Here is a 14,302-nt window from a genome sequence, read left to right as displayed (position 1 = left end):
GAACCCAACATAAAAACATAAGATAAAAGACTGTAAACCATAATATGGAAGGAAAATTTCAACACAGAAAATTGTAAATTTTTTACAAGTTGTTCTAGAGGTGATTTGAAGTTGACTGCTTTTAAAAGTGCTATATATAATATATATTCATTGTTATTACACGAGTAATATAGTAATATAGTAAGTAGTAATGTAGTATTCAAGAATATGATTTGTGATCGATGTAGTGTCATTTTTCATCCTGTGGAGGGCAGTAAATCGCACAGTAGCGTCAAAACTGCCAAAAAACATTAAAAAGAGAAGAAGAAGAAGAAGAAGAAGCCCGTCCATTTGTGGTAGCCATGCCTAGCAACTAGCAACTGAGTTTATCTTTAAAAAAAAAACTTTTATTTCAGAGTGCATCTCGAGAAATGAGAGACTTTACTCTACGGCGGTGGATCTCACTTTGAGGTGAGGTTTTCAGTTTGTTTCTGGAGTTTATTTCTGGACGTGACGTCAACTATGGCTAGCAAAGACAAGCTAACCTGTCAGTGAACTGTTTTCAGTACGTTAAACACCGCTACTGTTTTTTTGTCTTTGCTAAATCATATACTTTACTATAATTAAGCCTTCGCTAATGTCTATAGTCAAATGATCGTGTTATTTAGTATCGTGTCATCTCACTGTTTTCTTGTTTGTAGTCGAGTGGCCAGTGAATAACATCTAAATGCCTTTTTTTTTACCGGCTAATAGCACTTGTAAACGGTATATTACTGATGTTTCCGTAAATGTTTCCATACTCCGATTCATATTGGCATGTGCCATTTCAAATTGTGATGTGCTGATGCTAAGTGTGACCCATAAACTGCGTATCTCTCCAGTCCACCGACAGACACTGCTGTCTGTGTGCCCATCTTGGTTTTAGTGTGATGTGTTTTTGCCACATGAAAACGGCACATCGCTCATGATCCACCGCCTACACCACTCTCCAGTGGCTTATGTGGTGTGTGCCACATCAAATAGTATGTTACTATCACTGTCACTTTATTTTCCGTTGACACATATGACCTAAAAGAAAAAATAAATAACATTTTGATATCTTCTGAGATGGCACACAGTAAGTGTTAATGGTCAAACTTTGCTCAAAGTACATTCAGCGCTTTATGATAATTGTAGTGCCAGAAAAGGAATGACGTTCATCACGTCAGCCTTGCTTATCCATGATGTAATTGCATTACTTACAAAGCTTTACACAGTATCTACTAGTAAAGAATCTAAGGAATGTCTGTGGCATTTCCATCCCTTCACACAAGACAATCACAGGCCAAGCTGTTCTCGTCTGTGGTTTCCCGAGGATGAACGAGTTACTAAACGCGAGAAGAAGATTTGATAAGGGATTTAAAACTGGATTAAGATTCAATTAAATTCTATCAAACTCCTTCCCCGGTTGTGATAATTGTGTGTTGTTGAAAGTAATGAAGTGGCAGTTAACACCCAAGATGACTTCCCCAGGTGACACCATGCTCCTAGACCCCGCAGCAGCTGAAAATCGACTTGTTTGATCGAGAAGCCGCCATTACTACTGTCGCCGCTGCCATGGGAACGACGATGAGTGAGCCGTGTATCTACGACAAACTGTCGGAGAGCATCGACATCCTCCGCCAGTCGGGATACCGCTACGGCATGTCAGAGAGGGAGATCGAGAGGTTCATCAAGCAGGTCCTGGAGACCAACGAGCCCAGGAGAGAGCCGCCGCAGTTCCCCATCCTGAGAGCCACCATCAAGGTCAGGCAAATATTACATCGTACTTATTACATCGCCTTGACAGAATATGTTGTTACTTGTTATTGTTGTAACTTAAATTAGTTTTTGGTGTTTTTTAGTGGACCCTGATGTTTCCACTGTGGAAATAATCTTTTTGTCCACTGCAGCTGAGCAAAAAAAAAAAAAAAAAAACAGTACAGGAATTTCATACAAAAAAAGACATGGTAACTTTTGTAGATATCCACTTGATTTGAAGCCTCATTATTATATTATATAATTGCTAGTGGAATGTATTTCTGAAAATACTAATTATTTGTTGTAGAGTATACAATGCATTAAGGTTTATTCATAATTTTGTGTGGTCTGAGGAAGGAGAAAGCTCTCAGTGTTGGTAATGCCTCTGTTGTCGTTGCAGTTTGTGGTGGCAGTGGGCTTCCTGCTGGTGGTGGTGCTGGCCTTCACCTACCCCCAGAGTGCTCCCCAGCTGGGTCTCGTCAACCTGGGCTGTTACAACTGGTCGTCCCCCCTCAGCCACGTCCGTCTGCTGTCCCTGCCCATCGCCAAGAAGTACAACCTGCAAGGTCTGAACGTGATCACTCTTTGTCTTTAGTTCTGTTTCCACAGTTTTCTGAAACACACACATAAAAGCACAAGCACAGTTTTTCATGAATGAGAAAGTAATGTTAGTTTAACATTAAGACTTGTAGTGTCATAGTAGTAAATGTGTGTGTTTATGTTGTAGGTTTCCATGAATGGTGGAGTGCCGGCTCTCTCAGGCAGAGCCTGGTCAACTGTTCGGGCTGTGCAGAGATCTCTTCGGTGCTGGAAGTCCCAGAGAGCCTTAGAGGGACCGTGACTCTGCGACGGGGGCCGCAGCTCGTCCTGCTGAAGGTCAGAGGTCAACAAAGCCAGGGTTGGCTATCTGAAGGGCATCCCCGTGTCACACCCATGGGTGCAGACTGTGTAAACAGCATCTTTAAAAAAATAAAATTGATCCCACACTGATACAGAATCAGAGAGTGAACTGATTTAATCTGCTGAATGTTTTATCTCAGGTGAAGCGTGTACGGTCCCCAGTCAGTCTGTATGGGACCAACCATTCCATGCTTGTTCATGCTGGTTTCTGTTTGTTCATACTGGTCTCTGCAGGGTGGGGAGTCCCTCAGCATCCAGCGGCAGCAGCTCGAGGAGCTCTACCTGGCCCATTCAGGGTCCATGTCCATTCTGCTGGAGGAGGACGACGGGCTGCAGAACCACAACCTTGGCCTCCCTCAGGGACCCGCCAACTTCACCCTGCTCTGGTACACAACTCTGTTCAAAGTAAACACTGAGCGGTTATCAGAACAGAAAACTGTACATTATGTGGATTAATGTGGATAACATGTAACTCTGTTTGATCTGCTAAATAACATCTGAATCCCATCCGTGGACACAGTGCTATTTGATAGTGACTGCTGATTGACTGTGCGTATTGTGTTTGTTTCTGTAGGAGGTTTAGCTCTGGAACCAGGGAGAAGGTGTTGAGGTGGCTCTTCCCGAAGGCTGAGCTCTGCCCCCTGCTGGACAGTGCAGGGACCATCCTGCAGCGCTGCCTGGTCACCCACAGCACAAACTCCCAGAGCAAGGTGAGTCCAGCTGAGATCACGTCCAGACGTCTCCACACTGAGAGACTGGAGGACAGAGATACTGTTACTGACAAGAATGATGGAGAAAACTGCAAAAAAGGACCATGTTGTAATTCTACTGGAGCAAGTTTAACACAATACCCTTTTGCAACAGGTATTGGTGTAGGGAGGTTTCACATTGCAGACATTCCTGGATGTCAGTTCACACAACTCACGTGCCCTCAGGCTTTGTTGTAACTCTGACTTGCTGCCTGTGTTACAGGGTGTCGGGGTGTTGGGCTGGCTGGTGGTGGGTGAGGGGCTGCCAACAGTTCGAGTTCTGCCTGTTCAACGCTGTCAGAAACACTGCAGCTCCTTCAACCTGTGGCTGACACCTGGAGACATGGGTAACAATAAATACATAATAAATTGTCTTAAAATTGCTGAACACATTGACTCACAGCTGCTTAATTTCAGGCTGCTTTCCGATATATAATAATAATAATAATAATAATAATATAGCAACACTGCTCAAACTGTACCTGTAGTCTTTGAGGTGTTTGTCGGCAGAATCTGCTCTCCTGATCCTTAGAATCAAACATTTTAACATCTCACGTGGCTGCTGAAGCTGTCTGGTCTGAACACTCAGTTGACAGTTGTTCCCTTTGACCTTTGACCTGTGTAGTGTACGCTGATCCTCGGTACTGGCAGATGGAGCTGTTCCCCGGCCGAGGCCAGAATATCATCTGTGACGGATCGGCCTTTTAACGTTCAGGTGGGGTGAAGCGAAGGCGGACAGAGTTCAGGGCTGGGAACGTGCAGATCGGCTGTGAATGTTCGACTTCCTGCTGAGGTGTGTCGGAGGTTGTCGGCCTTCTTGTTGCCCCGCCCACTGATGCCTTATAACCCTCTGGTCTTTTTTCTGGAAACCACTGCACACATGACTTCAGTTTGGAAAAGATGGATTTCCTACAGGTTTCAAGGGTGGAGGTCAGAGGTTTGACAAATGACTTTATGGCTTTGTCCTTGTGTTTAACGTCAGAATGTCGTCAGTCTCTAAACCCTCTGCGTTAACATCTCTCAGATGTTCTGGATGTGCTCGTGCCATGGCTTCAAGCAGGACTCTAGCAGTTAACAAACATAATACTTTTCATGAAATCATTAGGCGTGTCTCTGTTTCAGAAGGTAGTGAGTCACTGTTGAGTGCGTTTGCATTAGCCTGGTTCCAGACCTCTGAATCACTGCGCGCTAATTTGTTAAGTGACTCTCTCTGATATGCATGTCTGCAGGTGGTCGCCATCTTTGAGTCTGGTATCCAGTTCTTATAATACATGCATAGACGTTCACTACCTCTTGAAGTTCTGAGACACACCTGCATCTTCCCCTTCTGCTCTTCATCTGATTCTCTCCTCCCATGTTAAAGGGCCAGTTCACCCACACAACGAACACCTAAATTTGATCCTGGGTGTCTCTGGTGGTATCGAGAACACACTTGGAACTTGGATTGGAATTTAACAAAGATTTTTGTGATGCATATTGTGATTTAAACGTTGACGACCTGCAACAATTAGTCTAATTGATTAGTTGATCAGATTTTGGGCAGATGGTCAGACAAAACGGATGTGACCCTGGTCGGTGGGAAATTTGTTGTCTTAATGAATCTTGTGTAAACTCATTAAGACATAATGATCTACATTATTTTAAAATCTCAGCTCTTGCTACTGAAAAACTGCATTATTTTTAAATTGAAATTTGAAATCTATGAACTGTCTCCAGTGTTTTCTGTGGATCATCACAGGCACTGAATTCCTAAAACTCACCACTGTTCATTTAGATGGAAGCAGTGACGGATTTTTCAAAAATTGAGATAAAACTGTCAACAAACCACTGGAAGGAAGAGAGAGTGTTTTTTTTGTTTTTTTTTAGATTAGGGGTTTTGGGTAAACTAACCCTTTAACAACCAGTTACTTCTCAAACTTATCAGACGCTGAAAATATTTGTCTATTTTCATCCAACGTTTTATCAGCTTCAGATTCGTTTTTAATTTTGATTTTTGAGATTTTATGGACAAAGCTGCTTCTCTATTTCAGTGTCATTATTTATTGTTGATTGTATGATTGTATGTATATAGGTTCAAGCCATTAATTTTAATAATAATGTGTTGTAATATTATCATTTTGAGTATCACTTGTGATTATCAGTACAGGGTGCAGACAAAAGTTAACATCAGAGCATCTTCAACAGATTGTGAGAGGTAGAGATTATATTTTGTGCATGATCAGGATTGATGAGACACCATCATCCATGGCTCGTAATAAAAGTCTAATATTAAATCAGTTTGCCAAAGTAAAAGCCTGTCAAATTTGTGTGTTTTAAAGACGCACTCCCTAATTTTTGTTTTAGTGATCCAAAAATCCTCAAATGTCCAAACATCACTGCTACAAAAAATCGGGGTGAATCTTTAAAAAAATGTACGCTTTGCATAGAAATGTCATAGTTTTGAGAAAATTAAAACTTGTCATGTATTTACTTCCATCTGTGTGGGATTTTGATTTTTAAGATGTGATAAATGCGAGTGGTTGAAAATGTGGTTCTTAGAAAAAAAAGGAAAGTTGTGCAGTCAAGTTAATAGGCAACACTCAACTTTAAGTCCCGATGTTTATAATAAATGGAGCATTTCAAATGCATTATAATGTAGTTTTAAGAAAATACGTCTCCATTAGTGTCTTTGCCAACAGTTATAACTCCTCCTGTGGGCACCCATAATTAAACAGATAATGAATGACAATATAGTAAAACACAGCTGTAATAATGTAAAATGTCTTTACAGGAGAAGTTATAATTGTTGACCAATACTGTACATTGAACACTTCATTTCCTTATAGGTGTTTACATTATATTGTCCAACCAATTATGTTTTTATGTTAATGTAGGACGACTTAAAGTATACATTTTGCCAGTTAATAAATTCTATATTAACTTGCACTCTTTAATAATTTTTTTGCATAGATAATTGGAACAAACAATTTTGTCAACATAAAGTAAAGGGTTGTTAAAGATAACAAAGATTGTTTAACAGATAAAACCTAATGCAATCTAATACAACACTCCTGCAATTAATCCTCCCTACATGAAGACGAAGACATGCAGACAAAATATGACCAGTAACCACAAACAAATACATTTTTATTTGCAGCAAACAGTATAATATACACAATTTAGGGTAAGTAAGTTTTATCTGATTAATTAATGTTTATTTGTAGATACAGTTTGTTCTCAGTTAATTGACGGCAGGTCCTGTGCAGTGTGAAGTGTGCCATCAGAAAAATTAACTGTTTTCCTGATAATAGATTTGTCAATTTAAAAATGCTGAGAGATTTAATTTAAAGACAGTTTTATTTATGAATGATATGATTAAAATGCAACTATTGTGTGTTGAGAGAAATCTGACCAAGCAGAGCACTTCTGCCTCACCTCTTCAAACTCAACAGCTGCTTTAGATTAAAGGTGTTTGTGACCATAAAGAGATGTTTTTATGAGTGTTTCCTCGTTTTGCTGCAACGTGATAAAATTCCTGTAGCTAGTTTAGTGCCGTTCCACTGATAGTTGGTGGCAGTAATTTGCCAACAAAGGCAGTGAAGAAAAGGACTGTTGGCTAGTAAACACAGATGTAAACAATGTAGCAATGAATTCATATAAATTGGCAAATTAAATTGTGGATTAAAAAAAAGTGTGCATAACATCAGTGCAAATTGAATAAATTTATACTTAAAAAAAAACATTATGAATCAATTATGATTAAAACACTAAAAATGTATAATTTTTCTGGTGGCAGACACTTCAGGTTAGCACAAACTCACTTCTGATTCTCCAGCAGGGGGAGCTGTTCACTTATCGTCAGTTCTACTCCCCCACATCAATAAAAATGGGGAACTCTTAAAAAAAAGTGGAAGTCTTGCAAACACCCTCGTAAACAAGGAATAAAAGCAGACTTATAACTGGTCAGAAACAGTTAAAATATTAAAGCATCTTGTTTGTTGAACTTGACAGACTAAACTCAACGCTCCTGAGTGTTTCCCCCTTAGAGTTAATCAATCCATTAGCTGACATTTAAACATGATTCTAAAGTTATTGTTTTATTTCCACCAAATGAAGCTCGGCGGGCTTCAGACACGTGATAGAACAAAAAGCAGGTGGTGTTTATAACGGCAGTGAAAGCTCTTCAAAATTGAATGATATAAAGTGCAGCTTGTGGAACAAGTCACTGAGAAGGACCAATATAGTTGGAGGGAAAAGTGCAAAAGCATTACATTTGGATTTACATGGTTAGTTCATCCAAATGATAAAATATGAATAAAAACCCTTACCTCTAGTGGCACAATCACATAGTTTTGGTTTTAGATGTTCAGGTTTGCAGATATCTGCACCCCAGTACAGAGGATCTGAATGGGATTTCACTATGAAAACTTTCTCCTTTTTTTCCTTGAAGTAAATTCCATTCACCTCCATTATACTGAGGTCGAGGCAGAAAACGCAAAGACAGATATGAAATAAATCCACAACTATCTGTCTTGATAGACGCCACAAGAGGAAGGACAGATGATATGTTTTGGTGAACTGACCCTTTAAGAGCTGCCACAGCTTTTAGAAATTCTCTATAAAAAGCTTTTAAACAAGTTTAGAAAAAGTGAAAATTGGTGTAAAAGCAGCAGCTGCTGGTCACGTTCCTCCTGCCAGCAGTGGAGAGGACTCGTTGGCTTCACGTTTGAGATGATGTGATGCGACAACACCTCCATGTGGCCAGTCATACAGGTGGCTGCTCTGCAAATCCACCTCTGCTCGCAAGTTAATTTTCTTCATAAAAAAAAAAAAAGATTAAAAAAATAATTAGGAAATGTTTGTCAGCCCAGATCTTAAAGAAGAGCTTAAAGGAAGAGGCTGACTTTAAGAGTAACAGGCTTATTCTTGATTATTCTAGATCGATAACACTCTTGTGTCCGTGCACTAAATATGAAGCTGGAGTCAGGACGTGGGTAGCCTAGCTTAGCATAAAAGCAGCTAGCCTTGCAGCACCTTGAATTCTTTTAACACATACTTTGTTTAGTTAATCCCTACAAAAACAGACACTGAAAATGGAAAACTTGTGTTCTTAAGAGGAGCTGGAACTGCCAGTTTCTTTTAGCTAGTTTTTTTGTATGGATTAAACAAACAAGATATAATGTTTTAATTACTGATCTTGTGCTGGTAGTTGGACTTTTGAACTTTTGGACAGAGCCAGACTAGCAGTTTCCCCTGTTTCCAGTCTTTATATTAAGCTAAGCTAGCTGGCTGCTGGCTGTAGCTTCATATTTAAGTCAGATTTATGGTAAATGCAGGTTAACAGGAGTCCGGCTGTAGATGCCAAATAAGCCAAAGAAGAATAAGTCAAACTTTTCCTTTAAGTCATTAACCTACACAGTTTTATACATCTGGACAAACTTAAAAATAAAATGTGAGGATTTCCTTTAAACAAGCTTTTGTTTGTAGGAGCCACTTCAGAACATTTTCTATGCAGTGTTGATACCTGAACACCTTGGTCCAGATCTTGGACCAGATCTTGATTTACAGTAAATTTGGCTTGAAACAAAACAAAACAGCCAAGACCTTCAGCTGAAGCTGTGGGTGAAAAGATGAGACAAAATACCTGAAAATCTCTGATGTAGGTGAGGAAGAAGCTGATGAAGGAAAAGGCCAGTGACCATTCAGACACGGTGCTGACGATGTGAGCCGTGTAACCCTGGAAAAATAATTAAAAACAGAAACCTAAATGTTGCAGTGATGCTGCAAAGGGCTGTGTATCCAGCCTCAATAGTTGTGTGATACTGACTGAAATGTGTAATGCTGAGTATCAAAAACTAAACTTCAAGTACTGAAAGCTGACATTAAATGTTTGTTCAGAGTCTAATCTTGTTGTCTTATAACAGATATTTTGTGATTTAAGTCTTAACTTTCAGTTTTGGACTGGATTTTATTTAGATAAAGTTCCTGTAAAGCCGGTTGTGGTTAGACAGTGTTTAACTTCTGAGAACTTGGTTCACATTACTTCATTTTAACAATTTTAGTATCATTACTGAAACCAAGCTCTGATGCGCGCACACACGCGCACACACACACACACACACACACACAACTGACCATCTCTCCAGGAATCCAGTGCAGTTTGTGAGCTACGTCCACTCCTGGCAGACTGCTGTACATGATGACTGATGATATGAACACTGACGACCTGTTAAGGATCACAGCTTATTTTCAGAGACACCACAGCATTAATAAAGCAGGACGCATGTTTGACAACATGATAAGCCTTGCAAGGAATTGTTTCAATACACAAGAGAAATTCAGATTCAGAAAATCAATCACGTGTTTGCTTCAACAACATTTCTCTCTAATGTTCAGGTTGTGTTCTCATTATGTTTTCATCAAACTAATACATTTTTTTTCGATTTTCATTTGCATAAAAAAAAAAACTGGCAGAAATGATTATGCTGCATCCTGCAATCTGTTCTCTAGCTGACACCTCCCTGTTTTCTGATTCAGGAGAGTCGAGCAGTGATCAGGTTTCTTAAGAGATTGATCAGGAAACACACACCTGAATTTGTCTGTTGTTCATTATCAGAAATGTAAAGTGACTATTCCTTTAATTATTAAAACTTCTCTTTCCTCAGTAATTGTGATCACTATGACTCTGCTCTTACTCTCATGTTAATTAACAAAATTGATTTCATGACAGCTGGACTGTGTTAAAGGATACTGCTGATGATGCTGCACAGTGTCCAGACTCCGATGCCGAGGCGGACCAGGTAGATGGCCTTGCTGTGGACGTGAGGCTGCATTTTGAGCGAGAGCAGCGTCTGAACCAGGATGTAGAGAGCCCCGACTCCGAAGGTCAGCACCGCCCCCACCAGGTGCATGGAGAACAGTGTGGTCTTCTGCTCCGACACACACACACAAATTCACTGCTGACGTGTTCACACATTGTACAGGATGAACGGATCCAGGACCGGCAGCACTCACCTGGAAGTTGGCGACCACGCACATCCCGAAGGAGCTGATCACGCCGAGCAGCAGCCCGAAGCTGTTGAGTCTGTGGAGTCTGACATTGTCCACACCTGTCAGAGCCTGCACCTGTTTGTAACGCACGTACACCGTTGCCATACCTGCAACCACACACACAAACAGCAGTCAATCAAAACATGGCTTTAAAAATGAAATTATTGATCAATATTGATAAATGGATAAAATTTTAACATTATTTCTTAACCAATTTAGTAACAAGCGACTAAATTACACAGATTACATTTCTATTACTTCCTGCACCATTTCATTTAATGATATATTTTATTGTTTAAATAGTTTTAAAAAATCTGTAAAAAAAGGGTTTGTGTGTGTGTGTGTGTGTGTGTGTGTGTGTGTGTGTGTTACCTAAAAAGGCTGACACATCCAACATGATGCCAAACACACACCTCTCTGGTGCCATTGTTCCTGTGTCACTGCAACACACAACAAAGGGAAAGAGAAAAATGGCTCATTGAGTTGAACAGGAAAAAAAGATTTTGGTGAATTAAATAATGTTTATCTTCATCAGAGGTTGAATACATTCAAATGACACCTAAAAATGAGAAGCTGCTTTTGTGCACTTTTGTCTGAAATCATGGACCCATTGTTTCAAAAAAATTGTATGAATTTGATGGTAAATCTGCATTGTTATAAAAAAAAAGTAGATTAATTAAAAATTGATAGCAGCCCTGTTTTCAGTAACTTTAATTGTAAACTTTTGATTCAAAAATACAAATTTGCTAATTTTAACGTGCAGACCAAAATCACACTACAGATGGGAACCACTGACTACACTGGTTTCTGTAAGGTTCACAAAGAATTACTAAGATGTCTTAATACCACATAGAATTGGGGCTGCAACTTAATTATTTTCATTGTTTACTTCACAGAGCCAAACTTGACGTCTTTAAATCTCTTGTTTTGTTTGAACAAAATTCCAAAAACCACAAAATATTTAGCTGATATATGATATATGAAAAATAATACATGAAAAACAGCATATCCTCTAATATGAGAGGCTGTAATTACAAGAATTTTTTTAATTTTTTCATTATTTTCACTTCAGAAATTACAGAATCAATTACTTTTATTATCAAAACACTTAACAAATCATTTCACCTCTTAACAGAATGCAATTTAATACCTGTTTCGCCTAATATTGAAAGTATGTTGGAAAAGCAATGAGGACAACAATTATTTATTACATCACAGTTTTTTCAATACCTCTCAGCAGGATTTAACAATCATTTCTTAGGTACAATTACTTAAATAAATGCATGTCCAGACTCAGACCTGATGTACGGCACCAGAGGATCCACATGTCTCAGCAACACCGCTGTGATATAAGCGAAGACGAAAGACGCCGCTGTCCAGATGACCAGAGCGGCTGGCAGGAAGCACAGACCCTGTTGGAACCACCACATGGCCTCCTCACCATGTGTGTGTGTGTGTGTGTGTGTGTGTGTGCGTGCTGTTGGTTCACTTTCTCCTGTACACAACAAACCTAGAATGACAAACACAATTACACAGACACCATGAAACACACTGATTTATTGTACACAGTGACAACCAACATCTGTACTGCTGTTTCATCGCCATCTCAAGAACATGTCAATTATCAATGTTGAATATTGATGCGAACATTAATGTTTATTTCCAGTTTCAGCAGTTTGACAGTGCGTTACCATCATAAGACCATAACATAAACGAAAACAGTTAAGGTCTTAAACTATATTTTGACACAGGTTACCTCTACAGTACCAGGCTACAAGCTGGAGGACTTGTCATAGTTTATATTCTACCGAAGTAGTGCAAATTTTATAACAAATTTGTAATAATACTATTCTGCAGACCCAAATCATATTGAGTAAACCTGGGGGTCTGAGGTTCCTTTGCAGTGGCTAGTTGTTAATCCAGACTTGTGTCTGACAGAACAATGAATATAACTTTTCCTCTATGTGTAGGTGATTAGTTTAGTTAGTTGATAAATTGATATTTTATTATATTATATTATTTATCCTCTTTAAGTGGCAAGCTGTTTTTCTTTCTTTGTACTGTCCACTTTGCTGCTGTGAATCGGGAAATTTCCCCACTGTGGGATTAATAAAGGAATATCTAATCTTATCTTATCTTAAATAAGTCAATAATGAAAATAATTTTTAGTTACATGGCTGCCATTAAATAAATATGAGGGTTAAGGAATAAACCCTGTCATAATTATCAGTACATCCCGGAACATCGGTCAAAGCACCACGTTTGGGAGGACAGATTAGTCAAATAACATTTACCAATACAGGATGTGATCATGTGATTTCCTGGACAACAAAATTCATCCCACACAAGCGGAAAGAAGCCAAGCCATAGCTTCATCAGAGATTTACTGTGTAACTTTAAGTCATAAAAGTGTTGGGGTTAAAGATCAGTTCAGGAAAGTCCCCTCGTTTTCTCACTGGGGAAGTGAAACAAGACACGTTTATTTAAAAAAAAATTGTTCTGCTGTTATTCTCACACACCAAAATCCAGCAAAAACTAAGCTACACATATCGCATAATACCATGTTTCACCAATTAAGAAAATATCATACACCAAACGATACACATAACGGCCCCCAGTGAACATACAAACATATTCATTCACCAAATACACAGTAACATTGAGCTAAATGGTTAACGAACACGGACCAATTAGTTTATTAAAAAAAAAAAAAGACAGTTACTAGCTTGATACCGTTAGCTAGCTACGTCCGATAACCTTCGTCGTCTACAAACGTTATAAATCAACAGTTTTTTCAAAGTTTTGTCGGTTGGACACAGAGGAAACTGAGGAAATAACGTTAGGTGAAGCAGTCACACTAACTCAACATAATGACACTCACGTTACTGAAGTCCTCCAGCGACCATAATCCTGCTGCGCCAACAAAAACACACCCGAATCACTTCTTTCAAAACACAAATTTGGTGTTTACACTTTCGGTACAAGTAAATAATCATCGGTGTACTACAGCGCGTGTGTGCCAAACTTCCATTAAAAAATATTAGAGCGTTTAAGTTGTCACAGCGAAGTTGCAGTTTAGTCAATGATGAAGTGCGCATGCGCCGGTCAATGACAAGACAAAAAATGACACCCATCTGTCCTGAATTCTGTCTCGCAGGTGAACCTGTAGGAACAGCGCCGCTCTGTGCACTAGTGGCCGCCGTCGGAACTGCAGGTCAGAGGCAGGTCAGATGTAGGCATTAGTTCCCAAGGCACGAGTGTTTAAGTGAGTCACAACTGACCCACAATCTGACAACAGGATAAACTATTTTGCACAATTAGAAAGTAAAATCTAAACATATAAGAGAGTGAACACAGATGAAGTCGCTTTTACATTTTTATAGCAGATAAACACTTAAAGCATTCAGCTACAATGTTGAACAATTTACACTAAATTATCAACAGCGTAGCGAGTTCTCATTTTTACAAGCTGACAGGAGCTAGGAGTTAGGCCAACTGTTGAGTTCATTTCTAGTTGGCTGCAGTAGTTATATTTACTTCTTTCCACTTCAAAAATCAACAAAATATGTATTTGCCCTAACATTTTCATACAACTGTCCCTGTACCTGACATTACATCATCCCATTTGATGAGCTCTTACATGGTCCTGTTCTTAGGCTCTTTTTCATACAACTGTAAGTCATGGTATTCTCTCTTTGCTTTGTGCTGCAAAATGTCCATCCCTGTAATTTTGGAAAGGTAAAATTACCGCCCAGAAAGATGAGTTAAATTAATGAGAAGCACAGTAATGAAAATCCCATCCAAATAGGGCTTAACTTTCTGCCACAAAGCAAATAAATATAATTCACACAAGTCAACACATACCA

General features: G+C 39.2%; 2 protein-coding genes across 2 annotated transcripts; one reads left to right on the top strand and one right to left on the bottom strand.

Moving 5' to 3' along the window:
* Positions 1-285: 285 nt before the first annotated feature.
* On the top strand, positions 286-5,880 carry c2h6orf89 (chromosome 2 C6orf89 homolog). Its single transcript, XM_056391580.1, has 8 exons — positions 286-450; positions 1,492-1,764; positions 2,159-2,324; positions 2,486-2,634; positions 2,893-3,044; positions 3,233-3,368; positions 3,631-3,754; positions 4,033-5,880. Exons 2-8 carry the CDS (start codon positions 1,576-1,578, stop codon positions 4,113-4,115), a joined length of 999 nt encoding a protein of 332 aa, XP_056247555.1. The 5' UTR covers positions 286-450; positions 1,492-1,575; the 3' UTR covers positions 4,116-5,880.
* A 636-nt stretch (positions 5,881-6,516) lies between these two features.
* On the bottom strand, positions 6,517-13,525 carry LOC130178938 (DNA damage-regulated autophagy modulator protein 2-like). Its single transcript, XM_056391592.1, has 8 exons — positions 13,318-13,525; positions 11,736-11,946; positions 10,809-10,876; positions 10,401-10,543; positions 10,138-10,315; positions 9,522-9,604; positions 9,031-9,123; positions 6,517-8,201 (listed from the first exon to the last, which is right to left on the bottom strand). Exons 2-8 carry the CDS (start codon positions 11,864-11,866, stop codon positions 8,067-8,069), a joined length of 831 nt encoding a protein of 276 aa, XP_056247567.1. The 5' UTR covers positions 11,867-11,946; positions 13,318-13,525; the 3' UTR covers positions 6,517-8,066.
* Between the last annotated feature and the right edge of the window lie 777 nt (positions 13,526-14,302).

The sequence above is a fragment of the Seriola aureovittata genome, chromosome 2 (genome assembly GCF_021018895.1).
Source record: "Seriola aureovittata isolate HTS-2021-v1 ecotype China chromosome 2, ASM2101889v1, whole genome shotgun sequence".
NCBI lineage: Eukaryota > Metazoa > Chordata > Actinopteri > Carangiformes > Carangidae > Seriola > Seriola aureovittata.
The sequence above is the reverse complement of the archived record's forward strand: the minus strand, read 5'-3'. Positions and strand labels throughout refer to the sequence as shown.

Bases quoted from the DNA above. Each gene is read 5' to 3' on its own strand.
- c2h6orf89 (XM_056391580.1), top strand. From the start codon at position 1,576: ATGGGAACGACGATGAGTGAGCCGTGTATCTACGACAAACTGTCGGAG. The intron at 2,635-2,892 runs GTCAGAGGTCAA...TGGTCTCTGCAG, and splicing joins CGCAGCTCGTCCTGCTGAAG to GGTGGGGAGTCCCTCAGCAT. The intron at 3,755-4,032 runs GTAACAATAAAT...TGACCTGTGTAG, and splicing joins GCTGACACCTGGAGACATGG to TGTACGCTGATCCTCGGTAC.
- LOC130178938 (XM_056391592.1), bottom strand. From the start codon at position 11,866: ATGTGGTGGTTCCAACAGGGTCTGTGCTTCCTGCCAGCCGCTCTGGTC. The intron at 10,316-10,400 runs GTGAGTGCTGCC...GTGTCGGAGCAG, and splicing joins GCGTGGTCGCCAACTTCCAG to AAGACCACACTGTTCTCCAT. The intron at 9,124-9,521 runs GTCAGTTGTGTG...TTATTTTTCCAG, and splicing joins ACTGGATTCCTGGAGAGATG to GGTTACACGGCTCACATCGT.